The sequence below is a fragment of the Caretta caretta genome, chromosome 1 (assembly GCF_965140235.1).
Source record: "Caretta caretta isolate rCarCar2 chromosome 1, rCarCar1.hap1, whole genome shotgun sequence".
NCBI classification, from domain to species: Eukaryota; Metazoa; Chordata; order Testudines; family Cheloniidae; genus Caretta; species Caretta caretta.
In genome coordinates this window covers 194538300-194563060 of record NC_134206.1, presented here as the reverse complement: position 1 = coordinate 194563060, position 24761 = coordinate 194538300, and the positions used below count along the sequence as shown (strand labels likewise).

Sequence of the window (24761 nt, the reverse complement as noted above, 5' to 3'; positions counted from 1 at the left end):
GGTGGCGGATGGGGAGTGAAGGGAAGTGGACTTATTTATTTCACAGTACCTATTACACTAGGGTCCCTAGGCACTATCCCAATAGACAATCTGAAAACGGCCATGTGAAACACAGAACAGCTTCCTGGTGTATGGAGTAATATCTGATTGCTAATACACATTTTTACACTTATTAATGCTGAAGACACAAACTATAAGAATGTGAATGGCATTCCAGTCTGCCTCATGAATCAGACTTGTTAACTAAACTCTGATTGCAGAATTTTTACTACTGGCAATACAAGAGCCAGGAATAATGCAGCTTGACCTCCAGGGCTGGCAGCTAGAAAAAAAATCAAGCATTTTACTTATAAAGTGAACTTGTTTGATCTGGCCTGACTGTCATTTTGAAGAAGAGTACCAGCCTTTAAAAAAAAAAATTATTTTTCTTGTTTCTAACTGATATTTTAGTTATTTACAACCAGGAAGCCTCTTCCCTCAGCTGCTGTAGTGAAATATAAATTTTCCTGCCCTGCCCCGCTCTTGTCAGACCACCAATTTGCACCAAACTGTAATTTCTATCCTCAAAAACCTGGGTCAGGTGGTAAGCTGGAGGATTAGGAAAGATGAATGAAAAACAAAACTCAGAATTCTTGCTCATTTGGTATAGGAGTATGGATGTACACCTGTGCTTGTGAAGAGAAGAAGTTAAATAAATAAATGATGTTTGAACATGTTTCAAGTCCTACATCACAGGAGGAGACTGAAATGCAGCAAAAGTGAATTATATATTGAATTACAGTAGTGATTATAGGTTGACTCCCTGCAATCAAGGACAGCCATCTACCACCATTACTTCAAGTTGTACAGAAGACCCCTGCTATAAAGGTAAGTGATGAACAAGTTAGAAGCTCTACAACTGTAGAAGAGAGAGTTTAAGAGTCAAGTTCTTTTCTGCCTTAACTACTACCAGCTAATAAAGACTGTCAAATTTAGCCACATATATTAATCAAACAACTCCTGCTGGACTTTAATAGAAAGTTGCCTGCGTCATCAAGGATTGAAATTTGGCCCACGGTAGTTAAATGATCGTAAATTTCAATAAACTCTGGCATGGATTTAAGATACCCTCTAACGAGAGGGCATTAATTAGCAAAACTTTTGACCCCATCTGCTGACAAAAGCAATATTCTACGTGAGTAGAGAGAATCGTTGTACATTAGAAGGGAATCTTGAAACCTACTAAGTTCCATAAAATATGCTGTAAGTAGTCTCAGGTATTATACATGACCTCAAGTTCTCTTCCTGTTTGTGTGTAAGACCAGAAACAAAACCAGAAGAAACCGATTACACAGGGGAAACAGGTGAGAGTAACTAATTAAAGCAAAATGGAGAAGTCTCCCCCCCCTCACACCTCAGGTGATACTTGAAACCACAGACACTTAAACAATCAGTATTGATGTGACTTGATGGTTTCCCTTTAATTTGCTTTTAAAAAAAATGAACTTACTTGTCATTCTGTTGCTTGAGCGATTCATTCAGCTTTTTCATGGCCTCAGCTTGTTTATTTAGTGAATTACATGTAATCTGCAGATCTTTATATTGTCTTTCAGTGGTTTCATGCCTAAAAGTAAGTTAGTTAATGGGTTATGGTTAAGAAGCCTAAGTAAACTTTTTAAAAGGTTTACTGTGTCATGAAAGAAAAAATACTTTTGACATCCAATGAGCTATTTTTCCACTCCACTTCCAAGCAAAACATAGTTATGCCCACTTTTGGCAAAAAAAAAATTATTAAAAAACCTGCAGTGCATAAAATATAAAAAGCAAACAGCAACTTTCATCTTAACCTCAATCCTCATTGGAACCCTTACACATTATCACTGACTGTTTATTAAGATTAAGCATTGGATTGAGACTACACGTTTCTTTCAGACAAAGTTCACCACAATCAGGTGGTTCACACAAATGTAGCGAGTTATACATAATCAGACCAGTAGCTGGAAGTAGCTTGTCTGACAGAGGCCAGACCAATGCTTCAGAGGAAGTCAAGAATTCCCATAATGGACAATTACGAGATTATCTGCACATAGGAGACGTTCCTTCTTAAGGAGTATCTGGTAGAAGTTAGTCTCTGCCTAAAGTACAAAGGTTTTTATTCTTTAGAAAATTTTTGATCATCTAATCTAACTCCGAATGGTCTCATCCAAACAAGTGCATTCCTTTTTTGAATCCCACCAACCTCTTAGCCTAGTTTTTTTGTATTCGCTTTAAAGTTGTTGCCTTTATTTCACTAAGTGTCCCTTTATTCTTGTATTATAAGGACAGGCAAGTAGGAGCACTCTATTTGCCCTTTTCAGCCATTAATTTTGTACACCTATCATGTCCACTCAACAAACTAGTTCCATTCTTTCTTTACATGGAAATCTTCATTACTCAAATCATCCTCACCCATTTCTTAACTTAATAGCTTTGGAATCTGCACCTTCATCCATCAATTTCTATATTCTGTTCAAGTTACAAACTTTTTCAAACACAGGATTAATTTGATCCAAGAACAAATAAAATTCAACTACATTAGCAGTGACCCACTTAAAACCTATATACAGAGTGTTTTAACACACTGTCCTGCAATACGATTAGCCTAGAAAAAAACAGTGCTTTGAACGCCTCAAAGCCCTTCTTCTGCTTCAGCTAAATTGGGCACTTACTGGATTCAAAACAGAGCTCTAACCAGCATTCCTTGGCTGAAAGGACTAATCAGGTCAAAGTAGGTCCTTTAAGAAAGGCCTGTGTAAACCTATTTTCTCTTTTAATCTGTTACCTATCCAAAAATTTTCCGTTTTGGGTTAGTAAACAAGTAGTGCAGATAGATTTTAAGTTCTTACTTCTGCAGAAGATCAATGGAGGATCTTTTCAGTATCTCATATTCTTCAGCCACTGTTTGTAACTTCCTATTATGTTGAAAGAGCTGCTCTATGTCATTCTGCGCCCGTTCAGATTCTACATGCTGAGCTTTCAGCAATACATCTAGTTCTTCATTTTTTCGCTCTGCATCCTTCAACATTGCAGCAAGCGTCCTTGCCTTTTAGCAAAAAGCAAATACACAGACTCCTTTACATGCTTAATCTATGCTATGTTACTTATCTCACTCAAAACAACGGGGAATTTTACATGGAATTAGAATTTACCCTACTGCTAAATTATCCACAAAAACCTGTATGATCAAATGCTCCATGGTCAGTGCACTATATTTAAAATTAGATAGCAAGTTTTAAGCATGTCTAAAGTTTTGGCAAATGATGACCGAATCAGTTATTTTACACTCAGATACAGTAGTCATTTGTGACCTTAAAAATAAACCAAAAAAAAAAAAAAGTTTAGATACTCTTTTAAAAAGTATCTGAAGTGCTTACACTTGTGGCTTAAGCTTCATTTGAAAGCACAGACTAGCTGTTAGCTTGCACATAAACAGGAAAAGGTTCTAGGGCTGTGTGCAAACCCCTAACATTTTAGTACTGTACTTAGAAGTACAGTACTCTAGAATAGTGTTATAAAACAAACAGTAACACTAGTACAGTAAATCTTGTTGCGTAGATGGGGGAGATTATTGAGGCTGTTCTGAAAGACCAGCCATTAATGGGGCATTAACACTAGATAGCTATGTCAACAAAAGGTCATATACATAATTTAGCTAAACAGTGGAGGAAGGGAGAGCTTCAAAAATGACATAAGGTCATACCTAAAGGGCAAAAATGTCAAATATGGAGGCTCAAGTTCCTTATAGAGAGAAGGGGATGAAACTAAAAGAATATTTACAGTAAGTATCAGAAAAATTTAGCAGTGACACTAGATTAGAATATTTTCCACAAAAGTGGTAATCTTAGAACTTGAGTTTCTTTTAAAAACTAAACACAAAGATTATCTTAATACTCATGTAGAGAACCATTCTGCACTGGGGCCTCCATGAGAGAACACTGAGGTTTGGACTAGATGACCTTATAAGTATCTTCCACCTCTTCCTTCTAGAGTGTGGTTGTTCATACTCACCTCAGATTCAGCTTGGACTCTCTGACAACGGTACTGGGCAATTAGCCTATCAGCCTGAGCAAGCGCTAGTGCCTTTGCCTCCAACAGATCTTGTAACCTGGTTTCTTTGGACTAAAGATTAAGAAAGATTAGTAGCGCTATTTCCTTAATTTTATCTTTCATAGTAAGTACACATACTCTACAGTCACGTAAATACACATGTTCATTTATACTCACGGCTAATGCCGCTAGTTTCTGTTCGTAGACATCCATTATGTCAGACATCCTCACATCAGTGATTGGTTCCTTCATCTGTGGGAGAAGTTAGAGTAGTAGAATTCAACAGCCTGAAGATAAATAGTCTAATTTGTAGCTTCTGGATGAACAGTCATTCATTTTATAGATGTTGATGAGAGGATATTAATTAAATAAGCCCACAGGCTGGCAGCTACTCTGCCTTCAAAGCCTTGCTGCATCAACTTGATTATAGCTCAATCCTGTTCAGTTTAATGTAGGAAAGTATTGGAATTACTGAATAAAATTTACCCAATAAAGGGACAATCATAACATCAGCTATCATGATAAGTTAGTGTGACTCCAAAAATGAGGAAAAACTCATTACGTACATATTGCTGGCTACTACAGTAAACCTACTGGTTCGGTTGGGTGTGGGAAGCTTAAATGTTCCTCCTGACAAATGGTATTTCAGTTCTGCAAGACTAGTGGCAGGGCATTATGGCCAAAAACCTAATCTCAGACTTCATTGAGCTTGACAGAGATAGGTCAGAATATTTTGATGAAAATAATCAGAGAAAGTTTTTGTGAAATGTCTCCTCCATCCTTCATTAAGATTCTTTAGTATGCTAAAGAATTTACTGACCTTTATGGCACAATATAGGGCTTATATGTTTACTCAAATGAATACTTGTGTAAACATTTACATTTGTATATATTCAGTTAAGTAGGTAATTGAGGAGAGAGTCTTCCATGGGTGGGCTGGGGATTAAAAAAAAAACAAAAAAAACTTTCCATGACGATAGTGCTCGGGGAGGTGCCAGTGCCAGTTCTGGGGAGACCGTTCAGTGTAGGCTGATGGATGATGCTGTGCAAGTGAGCCCAGCTGTTTGTGCTTTTCACTACAGAAGATAAATGTCATCCAGTGGTAGTTTACTAACATCTTGTTTTCAGAACAGTACCAGCTCCTACACAGGGAAAAATTAGTTCAAAATTCCCGACTGCAGAAGGAGATTAGATATCTATTCTTTTCCCCCATTTGTATGTTTTTCAGCTCTCTCTGTATTGTCTTGGACCCTACCGCTGTTGTTGTTACAAAGCTGAAGGATCACGTGGCATAAGTACTTTCATCTAGAATTTTATTTAAATGTACAAACAAGTCAATAACAAAACATGACTTGCAATATTCGGTTTTCTGCACATCTTGTATTTAATTTATTTAGCTTCTTCACGTGAAGAACTTAAACTACATTACAACAAGATGGCATATTCTACAGTGTCCACTTTTCTTCTGTAGCTTGTGTTAAACATTTAAGGCTGAAGTGTTTGATGTTCATGGAACAAAAGATCAAACTATAAAAAGTCATTCCCTCCTGGAAGGAACAACTCCTCTGATCAGAAGAGTTAAGTGCATCGCTAGGTATATGCCAATAAGCTTTCTTTCTGTCAGAAGTTCATCTTATGGTCTGGGTTGCAGGAACTGTTTCTGTATTTGGAGTTCCTTTGTGTTGGAGAAACCACAGTTAACTTAATGCAACAAATTCTGCATTTGGTGCCTAGACACTATGGTGACATGCTTTAGAAAATTCAAATAAAAGGAATGATAGTGTAATAAAGTTATTCATCAACTTACGATGCACACTATATCGGAGGGAAGCAAGATTTCCACTGTTGTAAAACGACTTCCCTAGGGATGCTATCAAATATCAAGATAAGGAGGTGCTCAAAATACTACCGTGTTTGGAGGGCACATACAAGTATCTAAAAGATGGGTGATTATCCCTGATCCTATACGCCAGAATGTCATCTGCCCCCCAGGGAGTGTCTTTCTATAAAAAACTTCTCTCTCTCTTATCATTGCAATAGCTTAGATCTTCTGGGACACATCTGCTAAGTCCCCATGTCTGAAAGCTAGGTAAAGGTAAGCAATACGCTCTCAGGGTAAAGTTTCTGAACTATGAAAGTCTGACAGACCAGACTGTTGACCTTTCTGGACACAACAGGGATCCTCTTTATTTGGCCTTCTGCCTGAGAATGTAATAGCATACGATTGAGTTCAGGTGAGGTGTTTGAGTTTACATTTGTCAACGTATACACCGTAGTCTAAAAGTTTCAGGTGCTACACCCCTTCTGTAAATACTAAGAATGTTAGTAGTTATCCTACCAGAAATATTAAATAGTATTAACCTCCAGTCCAGACTGAAGTTTCTGTATAAGCTCTTGAATGTTCGAAGTTGTTGCATCATCATTTGAAGGGTAAGAAGTAGAGCACTTCATGGACATAACACTAGTAATGGATGACTGCACATGGATTTTTTTTGGTGCATGCTCTGTCTCTTGTTGTCTGTAAGCATTATTTGCTGCAATGCTTTCACCAAGCCTATATAACAAGATAAATGAAGTAAGCAATAGAACCTGGAAAGAATGTTAATGTGAAGGCAGGAGACAATGATTTTATACGTCTACAACAATTACAGACTACACTTCAAAAACATATCAACCCTTCTTGTACTATCATACTGAATTAGGTACTTCAGTTAGATATGTGCATGAAGTATTTCGAGATATAAAAAAGGAGAAATGCTAAAAAAACAGAGGCTGATCATTCACTCATAGCAGATTTTCTCTACAATCACTGTGTGTATTTTAAGGTTCCATAACTCATTATCTACTATATCTAGAAACAAGTGCCATATCCTATTGGAAATGATATTTCCAACTCCTCTCAAATGGCACAACATCTGTTTCTAGCTTTGATAGTTTGAGTTATTGGACTTTAAACCTCTCCGAGAACTGTGAATGTGGCCCAGCATGCATGACAGACCAGCATTGGGGGTGATGAGAAGAAAGATTCAACTATGAGAGCAGAGAAAACGTTTTGAAGAAGGTAACAATTACTCAAACATTTGGAACATTAATAGTCCTAATGAAAAAGATTCAAACACAGACTTTACACAAGTCACTCAGACTAAAGTAAGGAAAGTGAAAGACACCACATTATTACCCCCTTACCACACACAAGAAACTCACACTATGGCAGGGAAGTCTGGTAATGGTGCTGCCTCAAACAGTATTCTAAGTCCAGCCTGTACTTGTTCTCTGTGGTCTGATGTTAAAGCAAAAGCCATAGGTGTAATCAAACGTTGATCCTGGGCAGAAACCACTTACGTCAATTTATAATCAACTAAGAATCCAGATATTGCAACAGACCAAAGCCAATGTGAATAGATATAAATTTTTAAATTTCAGTTACCCTTAAAAAAAAAAAAATTATGTATCCACACATACTTGCAATTTTCTGAAAACCCATTTAGTTAACCAGAGCAATGACCTTTTACAAATCTGCAAGACTTGCTTTCAGGATTCTGTACATTATCTGCACAGAATTATGTAATAGAAGCATTCAGATCAGATAATGTGTAACGAGTGAGTGTTATTGTGAGTGGTGAGTGGTGATGTCAAGGAACTATGACGTGATTGGAATAACAGAGACTTGGTGGGATAACTCACATGACTGGAGTACTGTCATGGATGGTTATAAACTGTTCAGGAAGGACAGGCAGGGCAGAAAAGGTGGGGGAGTAGCACTGTATGTAAGGGAGCAGTATGACTGCTCAGAGCTCCGGTACGAAACTGCAGAAAAACCTGAGTGTCTCTGGATTAAGTTTAGAAGTGTGTGCAACAAGAGTGATGTAGTGGTGGGAGTCTGCTATAGACCACCGGACCAGGGGGATGAGGTAGATGAGGCTTTCTTCCGGCAGCTCACGGAAGCTGCTGGATCGCATGCCCTGATTCTCATGGGTGACTTTAATTTTCCTGATATCTGCTGGGAAAGCAATACAGCGGTGCATAGACAATCCAGGAAGTTTTTGGAAAGCGTAGGGGACAATTTCCTGGCGCAAGTGCTCGAGGAGCCAACTAGGGGGGGCGCTTTTCTTGACCTGCTGCTCACAAACCGGGTAGAATTAGTGGGGGAAGCAAAAGTGGATGGGAATCTGGGGGGCAGTGACCATGAGTTGGTTGAGTTCAGGATCCTGACACAGGGAAGAAAGGTAAGCAGCACGATACGGACCCTGGACTTCAGGAAAGCAGACTTCGACTCCCTCAGGGAACGGATGGCCAGGATCCCCTGGGGGACTAACTTGAAGGGGAAAGGAGTCCAGGAGAGCTGGCTGTATTTCAAGGAATCCCTGTTGAGGTTACAGGGACAAACCATCCCGATGAGTCGAAAGAATAGTAAATATGGCAGGCGACCAGCTTGGCTTAATGGTGAAATCTTAGCGGATCTTAAACATAAAAAAGAAGCTTACAAGAAGTGGAAGGTTGGACATATGACCAGGGAAGAGTATAAAAATATTGCTAGGGCATGTAGGAATGTTATCAGGAGGGCCAAAACGCACCTGGAGCTGCAGCTAGCCAGAGATGTCAAGAGTAACAAGAAGGGTTTCTTCAGGTATGTTGGCAACAAGAAGAAAGCCAAGGAATGTGTGGGCCCCTTACTGAATGAGGGAGGCAAACTAGTGACAGAGGATGTGGAAAAAGCTAATGTACTCAATGCTTTTTTTGCCTCTGTTTTCACTAACAAGGTCAGCTCCCAGACTGCTACGCTGGGCATCACAAAATGGGGAAGAGATGGCCAGCCCTCTGTGGAGATAGAGGTGGTTAGGGACTTTTTAGAAAAGCTGGACGTGCACAAGTCCATGGGGCCGGACGAGTTGCATCCGAGAGTGCTGAAGGAACTGGCGGCTGTGATTGCAGAGCCATTGGCCATTATCTTTGAAAACTCGTGGCGAACCGGGGAAGTCCCGGATGACTGGAAAAAGGCTAATGTAGTGCCAATCTTTAAAAAAGGGAAGAAGGAGGATCCTGGGAACTACAGGCCAGTGAGCCTCACTTCAGTCCCTGGAAAAATCATGGAGCAGGTCCTCAAAGAATCAATCCTTAAGCACTTGCATGAGAGGAAAGTGATCAGGAACAGCCAGCATGGATTCACCAAGGGAAGGTCATGCCTGACTAATCTAATCGCCTTCTATGATGAGATTACTGGTTCTGTGGATGAAGGGAAAGCAGTGGATGTATTGTTTCTTGACTTTAGCAAAGCTTTTGACACGGTCTCCCACAGTATTCTTGTCAGCAAGTTAAGGAAGTATGGGCTGGATGAATGCACTACAAGGTGGGTAGAAAGCTGGCTAGATTGTCGGGCTCAACGGGTAGTTATCAATGGCTCCATGTCTAGTTGGCAGCCGGTATCAAGTGGTGTGCCCCAAGGGTCGGTCCTGGGGCCGGTTTTGTTCAATATCTTCATAAATGATCTGGAGGATGGTGTGGATTGCACTCTCAGCAAATTTGCGGATGATACTAAACTGGGAGGAGTGGTAGATACGCTGGAGGGGAGGGATAGGATACAGAGGGACCTAGACAAATTGGAGGATTGGGCCAAAAGAAATCTGATGAGGTTCAATAAGGATAAGTGCAGGGTCCTGCACTTAGGACGGAAGAACCCAATGCACAGCTACAGACTAGGGACCGAATGGCTAGGCAGCAGTTCTGCGGAAAAGGACCTAGGGGTGACAGTGGACGAGAAGCTGGATATGAGTCAGCAGTGTGCCCTTGTTGCCAAGAAGGCCAATGGCATTTTGGGATGTATAAGTAGGGGCATAGCGAGCAGATCGAGGGACGTGATCGTTCCCCTCTATTCGACATTGGTGAGGCCTCATCTGGAGTACTGTGTCCAGTTTTGGGCCCCACACTTCAAGAAGGATGTGGATAAATTGGAGAGAGTCCAGCGAAGGGCAACAAAAATGATTAGGGGTCTGGAACATATGAGTTATGAGGAGAGGCTGAGGGAGCTGGGATTGTTTAGCCTGCAGAAGAGAAGAATGAGGGGGGATTTGATAGCTGTTTTCAACTACCTGAAAGGGGGTTCCAAAGAGGATGGCTCTAGACTGTTCTCAATGGTATCAGATGACAGAACGAGGAGTAATGGTCTCAAGTTACAGTGGGGGAGGTTTAGATTGGATATTAGGAAAAACTTTTTCACTATGAGGGTGGTGAAACACTGGAATGCGTTACCTAGGGAGGTGGTAGAATCTCCTTCCTTAGAGGTTTTTAAGGTCAGGCTTGACAAAGCCCTGGCTGGGATGATTTAACTGGGAATTGGTCCTGCTTTGAGCAGGGGGTTGGACTAGATGACCTTCTGGGGTCCCTTCCAACCCTTATATTCTATGATTCTATGATTCTATTATTGTCCCTGAGCGTAAAATCATCTGACGTATCTAAATACTAGTCTTCCTCCCATCTGGCCTGGATAGCAGAGGGAAGACTAATGCCCCAAACCTGCAATCCATTAAGCACGTGCTTTACTTTGAGCATGACGGGTCATGTGGTGAAAGGGTTTAACCTGATCATGCCAGAAGCATACCTAGAATAGCTTAAGTCATCCACCCTCCTGAAAGCTACACAAATCTTGTTTTAGATGGTCACCCAATGAGAACTAGAAGGAAGTTGAGTGTCCTTGCATTTGCAAAAAAGGGTGCAAAATACAGGCATTATGATGGTTTTTGCACTGTGAACCCTTGTCCACATGAAAGCGTACTGAATACTATTCATTTGACTTGTCAGTAATGACTGATATTGTACCATACGAACAAAACAGCTAAACTGGATTCAGACAAGAGGTGAAAAGTTTCATTTCCTAGTAACCAATCATCCGAGCCAGCTACATGATATAGGAAGCAAAATAATTTTCTGAGTTTAGGACATTTTAAATTTCAACCCTAATACTATTGCTGTAGTTGATCATAAATGCTATATTTAAGTATATCTTAACATACATCACTGGAATAAAAGGCTCAAAACTTCAAAAACTAAATATTTTAAACAAACAAAAAAACCATTTGGACTGAACAAGAAACATGAGGAATCTCAGCTCCCTGGATAGGTTCTTCAATGTGTTATGGACACTTAAGATTTATACTGGAAACACATTCAGAATCAAATCAAGGGTGATATAATATACACTCACTTTCTTAATGATTCTCTGTAAATCATTTAAAGCCTACCTGAAGAATTTTGTAGAAACTGACTTCCATACTAGGCACCAACTGTTTAAGTCTGCTCATAAGATCAAGCGTTTTCAAAATGACAGCAGCAGCAAGTTTGCTTTAAACAAAATAAAATTGGAGTGAAAAGTCTGAAATATACACTGAGAATAAGTTTACACTTACTTAGCAAAAGTATGTGCTTTATTTTTAGAAAAAAGGTTGACTTGAATTTAATGATACAATGGCAAACATGGAGATTGAATAGAACTGAAACAGGTGGTAGCAATGCAGGCTTCCCCTATTCTACCATGTAATGTGCACCAACTATATCTAGCAGAAAGTTCAGTCATCACACCATGGTCTCTCTGCTTCGATCAATGATAAGGAAGCCAATAGCAACAATGGAGGATTTTACAGAAGACATTTGTAAAACTTTAAGCTGACATAAGAAATTCATTTCATATAAGCCAATTAACAGAGGACAAATGAGAACTCCAGGTCACCAATCATTTGGGATAGATCCAGATTGGTGACATTATGGTGAAACGTATGATGATCCCATTCCCATGCCCCAGCCCATTTGGTCCCCCTGAAATCATGTATTTTCAATGTTTCTAACAAAATAATTTCAAATAGATTTCTGAAGTTCAGTTGTCTAAACCCAAGATGTAAAAGAATGGATGGCTTGAACATTAAAGGCACCTAGGATATAAACTGATAACTAAGGTTGGACTAGTATATATTAGGTTAGCTTTTCCATAAAACCAGAATTCCAATTTAGCCTGAAAGAACTACAAAAGGTCTAACAATTTAAGAAAGACACTCAATGAACAGCTAAAGCTATCATTCTGCTCTCTCAGTGCTGCTCTCTATTGCCAAGAAAATTAGCCTGAACAGAAGCATAGTTTTTTTTTGGTACTTTATAACCCTCATTTTCAGAGTAAATTAGGTTTTAGACTAATTTGATTTTAGCATGCTCACCACAGTTCAGAGTCCACTACCTTTGTCCCAAAGCCAATGTCAATCCCACTGCACGTAAATTGGTGTTCTATAAGAGATGTGCATCTGCTTGCAGTCAGTGCCTTAGAGACATGCATTTTCATCGGGTCATCTCCACAAAGCAGTAAATTCAGTTAAGGATGCAGACTAATTTATTCTTTTATGCATTATAATAAACTAAAAGCTTTCTGAATTAGATTAAAAAAATCAAATGTTTGAGACACTTGACAAGTGAACACAACTTCTCAATTACAATGAAGCGCCTTAAAGACACAAGGGAGTAAGCTTGTGTTTGTTTTTCTCTCTCCAAAACAAAACAATTTTTTTTGGCACTTAAGAAACCTAAACTCATACCATATTAAGCTGCAAATCACTAGCAAAGCAAAGTTTGCCTAGGCCAGTTCTTGGATGGGAATCTCCCAAGAACACCAAGATGCTACAGGAAATAACTGATGACTGAAAAGAAGGCACCCTTCACTTTAGAGCTCATGCAAAAGAATACCCCTCCCCCCCATCACAGGACATGGATCATTAATGCTGTAGATGTAATCTTTCCAAATTTACAAAAGAGGACTGACAAATGCATGAATTGAAAGCTTTATGGTGCTCCTCATAGTAACTGACCATTCCACATTGTTATTACTTTATCCTCAACACTGATGTGAAATAGCATAATAGCCCCCGCTACCCCCCTTTTTTTCTTAAATAGATGGGACACTGATAGGGAGCAAGTGACTTGCTCAAGTCTGTGTCAGAAACAGAACACAGACTGCCCAAACAGCAGTGCAGGTTCTTAATCACAAAATAATCCTTGCAAAAAGAAAAGGAGTACTTGTGGCACCTTAGAGACTAACCAATTTATTTGAGCATGAGCTTTCGTGAGCTACAGCTCACTTCATCTGATGCATACCATGGAAACTGCAGTAGACATTATATACACACAGAGACCATGAAACAATACCCCCTCCCACCCCACTGTCCTGCTGGTAATAGCTTATCTAAAGTGATCATCAAGTTGGGCCATTTCCAGCACAAATCCAGGTTTTCTCACCCTCCGCCCCCCACACACAAACTCACTCTCCTGCTGGTAATAGCCCATCCAAAGTGACCACTCTCTTCACAATGTGTATGATAATCAAGGTGGGCCATTTCCTGCACAAATCCAGGTTTGTGAGAGAACCTGGATTTGTGCAGGAAATGGCCCACCTTGATTATCATACACATTGTGAAGAGAGTGGTCACTTTGGATGGGCTATTACCAGCAGGAGAGTGAGTTTGTGTGTGGGGGGCGGAGGGTGAGAAAACCTGGATTTGTGCTGGAAATGGCCCAACTTGATGATCACTTTAGATAAGCTATTACCAGCAGGACAGTGGGGTGGGAGGGGGTATTGTTTCATGGTCTCTGTGTGTATATAATGTCTACTGCAGTTTCCATGGTATGCATCAGATGAAGTGAGCTGTAGCTCACGAAAGCTCATGCTCAAATAAATTGGTTAGTCTCTAAGGTGCCACAAGTACTCCTTTTCTTTTTGCAAAGACAGACTAACACGGCTGTTACTCTGAAAATAATCCTCCTTTTCCGATCATCTAAAATCCATGGATTTTTTGCAAAAGCAACCTAGCAAGTATGTGCTACTTAAGTTTCCCCTGCAGTTTCAACTAGAAAAGGTTATTTTCTGTCATAATTGTGGGTAGTGGTACCATGTGCTGTTAAACAACTGCCTGCCACATTTCTGTAGGCACCTGTATTGAATGTTAAATAAGGTGATCTTTGTATATTGGTTACAATCAGTGATGAGCTGCCAAAATCTTAACAACCGATTCCCTCCTCACGCCACGAGGGGGTCGTGGCCCCCCCTAGGACCCGTACCCCATCCACCCCTCATGCCCTGTCTCCTGACTGCCCCTGGAACCAGGCAGAAGGGTCTCGTGGGCCACCGTAGTGGGTGCCCACTCCGCCCCACCCCTAAGAGCCAGAAGGACCTGCCGGGGAGCGAGGTGGGGAGTCCCAGCGGTGCTTAACTGGGGCGGCTCCCAGGAAGCATCCGGCAGGTCCCTCTGGCTCCTAGGGGCGGGACAGCATAGCTAGGGAGGGAGCAGGGGGAGCGACTGATCACATCAAAAGTGGCACCTTAGGCACCCACGGGGAAAATTTGGTGGGTGCACAGCACCCACTAGCAGCTCCCCACCCCCAGTCCCAGCTCACCTCCGCTCTGCCTCCTCCCCTGAATATGCCGTCCTGCTCTGCTTCTCCCAGCTTCCTGTGAATCAGCTGTTTGCGCAGGAAGCCGGGGAGGGCTGAGAAGTAGGCGGCGGCTTCGCGCTCAGGCCCAGGGTGGCGGAGGTGAGCTGCGGTGGGAAGCGGTTCCCCTGCGTGGCCCCGCCCCCTTGGGTTATCTGCTACAGCCCAGACAGCCCTCCTCACGCCCCCCCGCCCCAGCTCACCTCCTGTCCTTGGGCGTGAGAGCAAAGCCGCTGCTTGTTTCTCAGCCCTCCCAGGCTTCCTGCGCGAACGCGGGAAGCCGGGGGGGCGGTGAAGCAGAGAGAGGCAGAGCATAACTCGGGGCGGAGGCAGAGCGGAGGTGAGCTGCTGGTGGGTGCTCTGGACCCAACAAATTTTCCCCATGGGTGCTCCAGCCCTGGAGCACAGACTGAGTCGGCGCCTAAGGCGCAACTTCTGGCTTAACAACTGGTTCCAGCGAACCGGTGCCAACCGGCTCCAGCTCACAACTGGTTACAATAACTAGTAGAGTACTTTTCATCCTAAAAGATTCCAAGCTGCAAGAAAAAAGGAAAATTTAATTTTCAAGTTTCCTTTTAATTAAGATCTATTAATTTCAGGTCATCTTAATATCTTTGAAAAAAAAAGCGATTTTATATCTAAAAAAATAGCAACTGATACTATCCTACAAGAACAGAGCTCATGTTATACAGCCAACAGGAATAACTTGCATAAGGATATTTAGCATGACTTCAATGACTTTGACTATTCTTTCACATTTCTTCTTTGCTAATAGCTCATCCAGATTCTGTTCTGGCAACTGAAGGTGATCAAGGAGGACAGGGAGCAAAAGATCCACAAAGCGTTCAGCTGAAGTGCTGTTGCCGGTATCAATAACATCCTGCAGCAAAACACATAAAGATTCCGTATTTAAACCACCAATCAAGGATGTGCAACCTACTCTTATCCCTAGATCAGCCTACTAACTTCCTCACCTTGGTCCCAGTGACATTCATGCATCCAAGCCTAGGGGCCTCTCCAGCTCTGCCACCAACTGATCATGCTGTTTTTAGATTTACTTTTCAAACTATTGACCAGCATCATCAGATTTGAGGAAAGACTTGTTAACTATACACAATCAGCAGAGACCACCACACTTCTGCAAGTCCTTCAAAATAGCTACAATTGTTTATTATTTCTTGATGAAATTTTGTATTCTAAACATTTTAGAACCAAATGCAAGACTTTATGCATTTGGGTAACAATTTTAATGTATATCAGATATAAGATCTAGACTGACAGTGCCTTCTTAAGTGGAAAACCGGGTTACAAAATGCAGAAGTCTAGAAAGAAACATTACAGCAATAACACTTAGGGTTTATCATCACACTTTGCTTTCTAAATAAAAACATATATGAGATACCCCATTTATGATTGGTAAAATACAGGTGCATATGTTTCTGAATTGGATAACATATAATTCAGATACAAGGTGACCACTAAAATCAGTCTTGGTACCTCAAATATCTCCTTGAACAATTCTAAAGTTAGAACACAACAGTTTTCAGATCCTTCCAATGGCTGGTTTAACCAGTGCACTAAAACAATAGATGGCTCTGAAGGTTTAGAACGGGCTGTGAATCTGGTACTTCCAGAGACTGGCACACCAGATGGCTCCAGTATTGTCTGACGCACAACATGGCGCAGTTCAGTCACTGAACAAAAAGCAAGTAGTAATTCCAAGACCTGTACAAATCAGAAGTACATGAGGAGTTAAATATTTTAGTCATGCAAATAAAGCAAATACATTGTTTATTAGAATTGTGCACAGTGACATCTACTGCCGAGGTTGTCTCAGCATATCCATGAAGGTGGATTGATTTAAAGTGATTTAAATCACTGATTTTAATTATGATTTAATACAGCAAACAGGAAATCTTGATTTAAGTCACTGATTAGGAAAATAACTAAAGTACAAATGCAAAACAAGATTATAAACAAAAGTTGATTTTCATTGGCATTTAACCATAAAAACATTTGCAACTAAATATAGCCTTTACACTAAATTTGGTACTTTTTACTACTAAGAGGATGCACTATACACATTTGAACAATTTCATATATTCAGATTCTTAATTTAAGCTACGTTAATGTTAGAAAATGGTGAATAATGCATTTCTTATTGACTAAATTAACTTCAATTTGTGACTTGTCAGGCTGCACTTGAATAGAAATTTAAATTGAATTATTTAAGCTAATAATTTTTTTAACCTTAAAGTGCTGGATACATAAGAAAAAAAGTTTATCAAAACATATTTTGCATTTAAAACTGATATATTAAAACATAAGTATTAGCTGTAGTAAAGTTAATTGAACTGATTTTTCCTGGTCACAATGTCCTTCAAGATTATAGAACTAGCAGACCTCATCCTCTCAGATTTTTATTCATAGATTCGAAGAGAAAACAAGCTTTTTCAGATCCCAGTCTGTTTCTCAATTTTAAATGAGCTACTCATTGAATTGAACTAGCTGAATAAAACGAAATGAAGAAAATACTCTCTCACACCTGCACAAGCAGCCACCACTGTCAAAGCTGGTTTAGGATTTCAAGCTAATTCTAATTCCAGATATTTAGTCAGCGACTTCCACTAGTACAGTAGTTTGTCGCTATCTAAAATTTTGGCAGCAAACATGTACTGCTTGAGTATTAAAGTCATTTAAATTAATAGATTAGCCAGTTTAGGCCTTAAAATAGGTTGTGAAATTCAAATTTAATTGAAATTACATTTAAAAAAATTATTAAAATAAAAAAATCTAATTTAAATCAATATCCACCTTTTCATTAAAAATGAATCATCCATTACAAAAGATCACTCGGTTGCTTGCAGCTCTCTCAGAATATTATTCTATTAAATAAATTAGGTATGCTTGCTCTCTTTTAAGGGCAATTATTTTTCTTTGAAGGTAGCAGGTTCAAATTCCCTAAGATGTAGATATCCCTTTAAATGGTCTGATGGAAACCGCACTAATTTGACCAAGATATAAGGGTTATTAAAAAAAAAAAAAAAAAAAATACTTTGCCCATGCACACTGGATGTTAAACAATAAGACTATTGCCCAGCAACCTATTGGCAGTGCACACGTATATATAATAGGATATTAATGGATGAAAATGTGCATATTCACAAAAGAGATTTCAAATAACGAATCTCTAGGAACCTTCACATATCGAGAATGTATCTTTTTGTTCACTAGTAGACTCAATGTCCAACACATTAAAATGTTTTAGCATTTATCGTCTGCCATGTTGTAAAATTCATTCTAGGAAGGTTTACAAAAACCTTTAAAAATAGCTCAGTTTACATTATATGCAAGGTACAACTGCAAATATTTAACCTGTAACATTTCCAGGTTGCTGTACGACTATTAATCTTCAAAACAAGAGGAATTATTTCATTTTATGAACGGTGAAATTGACACAGAGGTTAATTGCCTGATCCCTGAATATACTGAGCACCTTCAACTCCCACTGATTTTAACAGGACTGAATACCTGTGAGAGAGATTTGGTTAAGGCCGCAAAGTATCTAGAGACAGTATTAGAAGTTAGCAGCTCCTGATTTAGGCCAAATGCTTGGTAAATTAGATTCCATAGTTTCTCTCTCTGTAAAATACCTTTGATGATGAATCAGGATCCCTTCCATGAAGAAGGCCTAATACTTGATTGAGGCATGAGGTGAAGTGTTCATATCTAGATTATAAATGAGAAAAAGTAAACTAAGCTCTTACTTCAATGACGTAGTTACTCGATTAAACATTTATGAACAGCAGTTGATTAAAATGCCCTCTTCCAGCCACATCCCTAGAATAGTTATGAAAAGCCAATAGGAAGAAATAAAAGACAAAGGAAACATCCTCCATCTTGTAACTGCTATATTCAAAAAGACTAAGCTACAGTTTAAAAATCACTTTCTCCTGAAGCTTGTTTTTGTATTTTATGTTTCTATCTAAACTTTTTTTTTTTAAATAAAAGGAGTACTTGTGGCACCTTAGAGACTAACAAATTTATTTGAGCATAAGCTTTCGTGAGCTACAGCTCACTTCATCAGATGCTGTAGCTCACAAAAGTTTATGCTCAAATAAATTTGTTAGTCTCTAAGGTGCCACTAGTACTCCTTTTCTTTTTGCGAATACAGACTAATAGGGCTGCTACTCCGAAACCTTTTTTTAAATAGGAACTCAGGATGTTAAGCTTCTTTCATCATTATCTGAAGATGAGTCTAAAACTGCAACTGGCTAATTTTACAAAGCAAAGTCATACCTAGTGAGATAATCTGCAATTTTGGGGTTCTTCAGCAGATCCATGAGTAGATCAACAGAATATTTTCTTGTCAGTGTGCCATCGCCGTTTACAAGAATGTTGAATATTAACTGAAATGTCTGATGAATGTTTCGGGCATGGAAGAGCTAATAAAAGGAAATGAGAGCTATTTATGCTACAACACCAATAAATCATCTCCCACTAGTCAAAACAATCAGAACAACCGACTCAGTCATTGTGGTTACTCGATAGTTTTACTCAAAGTTTACAAATTTCAGTGAGATTTTCATTACAAGACTCCGAAATATTTACTTACCTTTTCTCCAACTTCTTCATTTAAAGTCAGGCTTGATAATATCGAAAGTGCAAACACGACCATAGTTAAACTACTATGGGCCAAGAAACTGATCAAGGTACGATAGAAACCCTTCACGTCATTCTATAGCAAAAAGGAGAAACTCATTAGCATTTGACAGTTTTGATGAGAATATAATTGATAGAATTGTCTGGAATAATGTTTTATAAACAAGGATTCAATCTAGCCTAAGAACTATTCTAAGGTGATACCCAGAAAGAGGCCAGTGAATTACATGGGAAATATACAAAATGTGATTTCCACTTAAGGCACATACTGGTATGCAAAGTATCCTCTAGAACAGAAATTTTAAGTCAAACTTGAATGGTAAAGAAAAAGGGGAGGAAGGATTTTCACTCATTTTACAAGATGAATGGAATGCCATTTCATGAACATATGTCTTTATAGATAAAAGATAGCTATCATAAATGGACACCCGATTCCTGTCTAATTCAGCTACATTTTTTTCTTTATAAATATCAGGGTTACAATGGAGGTATACTTTCAATGACATCTATGGAAGGATTAACTTCCCCACATGCTGGAAATATCTATGTATGCTCCTAAATAGTTTGGAAAAGCTGAGGGTACATTTCACTTTTCCATTTTATTCCCTTAATTAGGGTGAGAATATTTGGTGAAAATTTTAGCTTTAGTTTGCCCTAAGGAACCAGGAGTAACTTGAAGGGTGTTAACTACTCCCCAGGCTTTTAAGTAGGATCCTGTGTACTCTAATTCTGCAGCACTAGACTTCACCTCATGGCACATAATTATGCTCCAAATTCTCAGCTTTCACTAAAAAATATGTTTGGAGCCTATATCATAGTAGAGAAATCTAAAAACAACCAAGACAAGCCAAATGTAAAGCAACAGGATGATGTCTGCTTCAGTCTGCAGAGAAGCTAACTGAGATGTGGATTTCCCTTTTCACTTTAATCTGGCCCCCTGGATTAATTCCAATGGCATGGAATCTGTCTTTCCCCCCCCCATAAAATGCCACAGTTTTTCAACTTTGCTGTGAATTCATCACTCAACTAAAAACCACACTTAACATTAATTTGTGTAGTGGTGGGAATAACAGTGAAAGTACACTACTGTTGAATAAACTGGTGTCGATGCTGAATAAGGGCATGAATCCAACACCAAGATCAGGGGTGATTTTTGCTTTCTTCTCAGATGGGCAAAAGCCTTAAGTATTCAAGTTATGCCAAAAATCAACACTGGTTATCCAAATCCATCTACAATAGTAACATGAGAATGTTTTAATGTTAAAGATATAAAGAAGATGCCATGCTTTTACACTGACAAAATTTAGCTTCTCCCACAAGATCTCAACTGGTGGGTCAGAATCAGACCTCAACTTAAATCTTTCACTAACAAAGCGTGGAAGCAGTACGTGCAATCTGAACTAGGTGGTAATGGTGTGGACAAAGCACAGAGAAGAGCCTGACCTCCTGAGGTCCCTTCCAACCCTGATATTCTATCATTCTAAGAGTAGGCGCTTCACATTAAAATTGAGGAAAACGATCAGTGGGATAAAGTGGGACTGCAAGCTCTGGAGGGAAAGTTGGAATCATCACTGCATGAGGGATGGGGAGAAACAGGATGTCTGTGAAAAGGAGCTCTAAGTCCTCAAATGATCAGATTCTGACTACTCTCTTCCTTTCCTCTATCCCCAGAAGAGAAAATACATAATCAGAGAAGTTTCTTACCAAAGATTTTATATGAGCTTGAACAGAGAGATTGTGTCGACAAAGATTTGCCATTAGTCCCAAACATGGTATCGTTAATTCATCTTCTGTTGATTGACTAAAAAAAAGTTCCACAGGACTTAAGAATTTAACGGTTACAGCCATTTAGCTTCATTTATATATTCAGAATTCAATGAAATCTCCTTCTATATATAAACATCCATCCAAATTACAGTCATGTATTAAAAGGACATTTATAAACTTGCAATGCATATTCAGTATGGAAAAGCTACCCACAATACAAAAGTGAAACCAATCATATGACAGTTCATTCATGTCTATGGTCCTGAACCGGCAACGGGCTTCAGGTGCATGTATTAAAGTCACTAGAGCTCTACACAGGCACAGGGATCTGCCAGCACAGAGCTTGTTGTAGAGTTGGTGGCTCAAATTGTGAAATAAGTCTAAATGACAGGCAGAAGTGTTCTGCTATTTTAGTTTTTTTGACTTATTTCTTCAAAAAGCTCAAATTCTCCTTAAACTCTACCAGTTGTTGAAAATCATAAGTAAATGCCCCATCTTTGAATATTCTTTGCAACAATAGCATTTTGAAAGAGACAAATGTCTGGTAATTTAGAAGCAATTACTACATAATTTATGCTACATCCAAAGCTTGTGAAATAACACATTAATGAAGCTATTAAAGAAAGTTTAGAAATGTGTTTAGCTAAAGATTTCCTCCCCAAAAAGAAAACTGGACACATACTTACATATGACGCATTAGGAATAAAATCAATTCATCAGTATTAGTGCTGGCTTGGAAAACTCTGACATTGTAGGTTAATCTCTGCAGAAGTTGAATACTCTGAAGAAATAAAATGAAGTCAATTATATAGCCTTCCCACAGCATTCTACTGTAGAACATGGACATTTGGTGTTCAGACTAGAGGATACTTCTCTACAGTTTAATGAGTCATAAGAACAAGCAGTGTTAATTTTGAGACTTGATCACATTTAGATCTCATTAAGTATAAAGTTATGGTATTACAGAAACAATGTAGTATTGATACATGTGGGATATTCACCTAGCATATCTTTACTTAATTAATGAAAGCAAGGTAACAATCTTGGATTAGTACATTTGAATGCTCACAAACACATACAAATTGCTTAGAAATAGGTTGCCCAGTTCTCCCACACAGCTTGGCCAATAAACTTGCAATGAGGTGGAGGGATTCTCTATATTTAACTAGGTTTCAGTGGGGCTCCTGAATTTTTTTTATTTTTTTTTTAAACAAATCCCATATAACTATTTAGAGACCTCCAAAATGTAATCCACAACGGCAATAGTATATTGTAAGCAGACATGCATACTAAGAAGAACAGTATAATTTTTTTTTTAACATGAAGGCTTTTCCCCCAAAGGAATATGGCTTTTTTGTCAAAATGGAAAATTTCCATAGGAAATGTCTGTTTACAACAAAAATTTTCCCAGGGAAAAAACATTTTCCTACAAACTGTACTATAAATACGCCCCCATTCCCCTTTTTATGTGCAGAGAAATGACAGTGACTCACTCAACTCACTCAACTTCCCAAAGTAGCTAATTTGAGATTTGACTGTAAACCTTTACATAGCATAGCCAAGGTTATCACCCAAATACATAACCTAACTTAGAAATTCTAAGTTAGGGAAGTGGGGAAAAATATAAATATGCTGGTTGCCACTACCCTCAACACTTCACTGCTATTTTAAATGGGAATTTTCATACTGAGAGAAGCTTTCCTATGTTAGACACCAGACAAACCCATGAGCTGCTTCAGTCGCCTAGTGCCTTAACAGTCCCCCACAGGCCCTCTGACCTGTGGAGAGTCCCCTTAGATCAGAAGAGGTGGGCTCCAATGGTGACTCAATCTGGTCCCTGCAGATCCCTGTCTAAACACCATCAAAGGAGTGCAGTATTGTAGGCAGATCCTGTTCTTTTGTCTGTCTTTTCTCTCTACCATAAAGAAAGAGAGAGCTGCAACACAACAAGGATGGCAGTGAAGTGACAGCTGGGAGACCAGTACCAGCTAAAAGAAAATCTACAGGGATTAAAAAAAGCATTGCCAAATGCTCTGGGTTAATAAAGAGTGAACCAGTGAAATCAATCTGGGGAGGACTGCTTTAAGAAGAATGAATAGGATCTGCCTGAAGCTGCTGGTGGCAGAACATATATGGCAGGGTCTAAAAAAGTACAGCCATTCCCATTCTGCCTTGTCTGATAGGTCTGGTTCCGCCTTCAAACAGCAGTGAACAGATGGCAAAACGAAAACATGGACACGCTGTAAGTAACCTGCAGACCGTTCAGTGGGAAAAAGCCAGTTTTCCTTTCATTAATGACTGATGTTAGAGTAGACACAAATAAGTTGACCAGAGAATCACTGTCTATTGGTATTTATATCATTCATTCTCCCATCTATGAAAAGGGATAGAGAGGTCTGTCTCCTTTGTAAAGTGCTTTGAGATCTACAAATGAAGGGTGCCGCAAGAGATGGGGGGTTAAAAGGGTCTGTAACAAAAATTTAAAGATGGAAATATGAAAGACAGCAGAGAGATATCAGACTATCAAGAGTGATATCCCAAAAGCTAATACTTGCTTCAAAATAATAGAAAATGAACCCACTCCCCCCTCACTCATTTCTTGAAGTAAACATTGCCAATTTCTAAGTTAATAGTTTTTGTAAATTAGAGCGAGGTGAAAACACAAGATAAAAGTAAATAAGCAGTTTACCATAAGTAAATACTGAAAAGTAGTCCTAAAACCATTTGTACATCACTTAGATACTACGATGATGATGATATAGAAAACTTTGAGACAGTAAATAAAATATACAACTTAAATACTTTGATTCTATATATCAGGGAGATCACCTTGAGCAGCATTTCGCAAATGCGGCCACCAAGGGCTCTTCTTGCAGCCACAGCCTCCTGAACAGCGATTGAGGAAGGGAAGAAGTGGCTTTTCCTTTCTGGAGCCACAAACGCCAGAGGAGCAGGCAGCTGATGTGAGTTGCCCACATTCCCAGGGGCAGTGGGACATGGGCTTCCACCCTGGGGTGGTGGGTGGCAGGCTCTGGCTGCAGGGCTTCAAGCTCAGGCTGCAGGCTCACCAACCCCCCAAATGTTCCTGGCCCCTGCCACTTCCCTCAGCCCTCCATCACCCCTGGCCCCCACTGCCTCCCTACCCACCTTTCTATCCAGGGCTTAATTTATTGCCCGGCTCGTGCTAGGGCTGAGTAAGTCTGCTGTGAAAAGTGATATTTGTTATCATCACTCTTCACTGCCTCCGAGCTATATAGTAAGTCTGCTGTTTAAAGTGATATTAGCAAACATACAAGTATCAGTTTTCACAGCAGTAGACAGGTTTCAGAGTAACAGCCGTGTTAGTCTGTATTTGCAAAAAGAAAAGGAGTACTTGTGGCACCTTAGAGACTAACCAATTTATTTGAGCATAAGCTTTCGTGAGCTGTAAATAAATTGGTTAGTCTCTAAGGTGCCACAAGTACTCCTTTTCTCACAGCAGTAGACTTACAGATGCTCCCCAGGTTACGCAAGACCCAACTTACGCAAATTCACACTTACGAGAAAAGTTCCGTAAGCTAGAAATAGGAGGGTTTTTTGGGCTCCGTAACTGTTGGGTATACGTTTCCGACTTACGCAAAATTTGAGTTACGCAAGGTGTAACCCAGGGAGCGTCTGTACTAGCTAGCAAGTCTAAAAAAAGGAATAAAACAAAACAAAACAAAAAAGATTAGACCATGCAAAGCACCTTATTTTGTTTCTATTCTGTTTATGTCCAGTAAAGAAGAGACAATTGTACATTATTTTTTATTATTGAGACAGCAAAAAAC

General features: G+C 39.5%; 1 protein-coding gene across 2 annotated transcripts in view; it reads right to left on the bottom strand.

Moving 5' to 3' along the window:
• The window catches only part of CIP2A (cellular inhibitor of PP2A), a 38565-nt gene that overhangs the window by 5545 nt on the left and 8259 nt on the right, over positions 1-24761 (bottom strand). For both annotated transcript variants that reach the window (XM_075118335.1, XM_048870709.2), the window contains exons 4-18: positions 21639-21733; positions 20890-20986; positions 19139-19261; positions 18823-18968; positions 18177-18252; positions 16021-16248; positions 15244-15403; positions 12264-12405; positions 11301-11400; positions 7270-7388; positions 6427-6619; positions 4243-4317; positions 4027-4137; positions 2865-3061; positions 1490-1603 (exon numbers count right to left, since the gene is read on the bottom strand). In XM_075118335.1, coding sequence (XP_074974436.1) covers positions 1490-1603; positions 2865-3061; positions 4027-4137; positions 4243-4317; positions 6427-6619; positions 7270-7388; positions 11301-11400; positions 12264-12405; positions 15244-15403; positions 16021-16248; positions 18177-18252; positions 18823-18968; positions 19139-19261; positions 20890-20986; positions 21639-21733 — 1976 coding nt within the window. The remainder of the gene's footprint in view (positions 1-1489; positions 1604-2864; positions 3062-4026; positions 4138-4242; positions 4318-6426; positions 6620-7269; positions 7389-11300; positions 11401-12263; positions 12406-15243; positions 15404-16020; positions 16249-18176; positions 18253-18822; positions 18969-19138; positions 19262-20889; positions 20987-21638; positions 21734-24761) is intronic.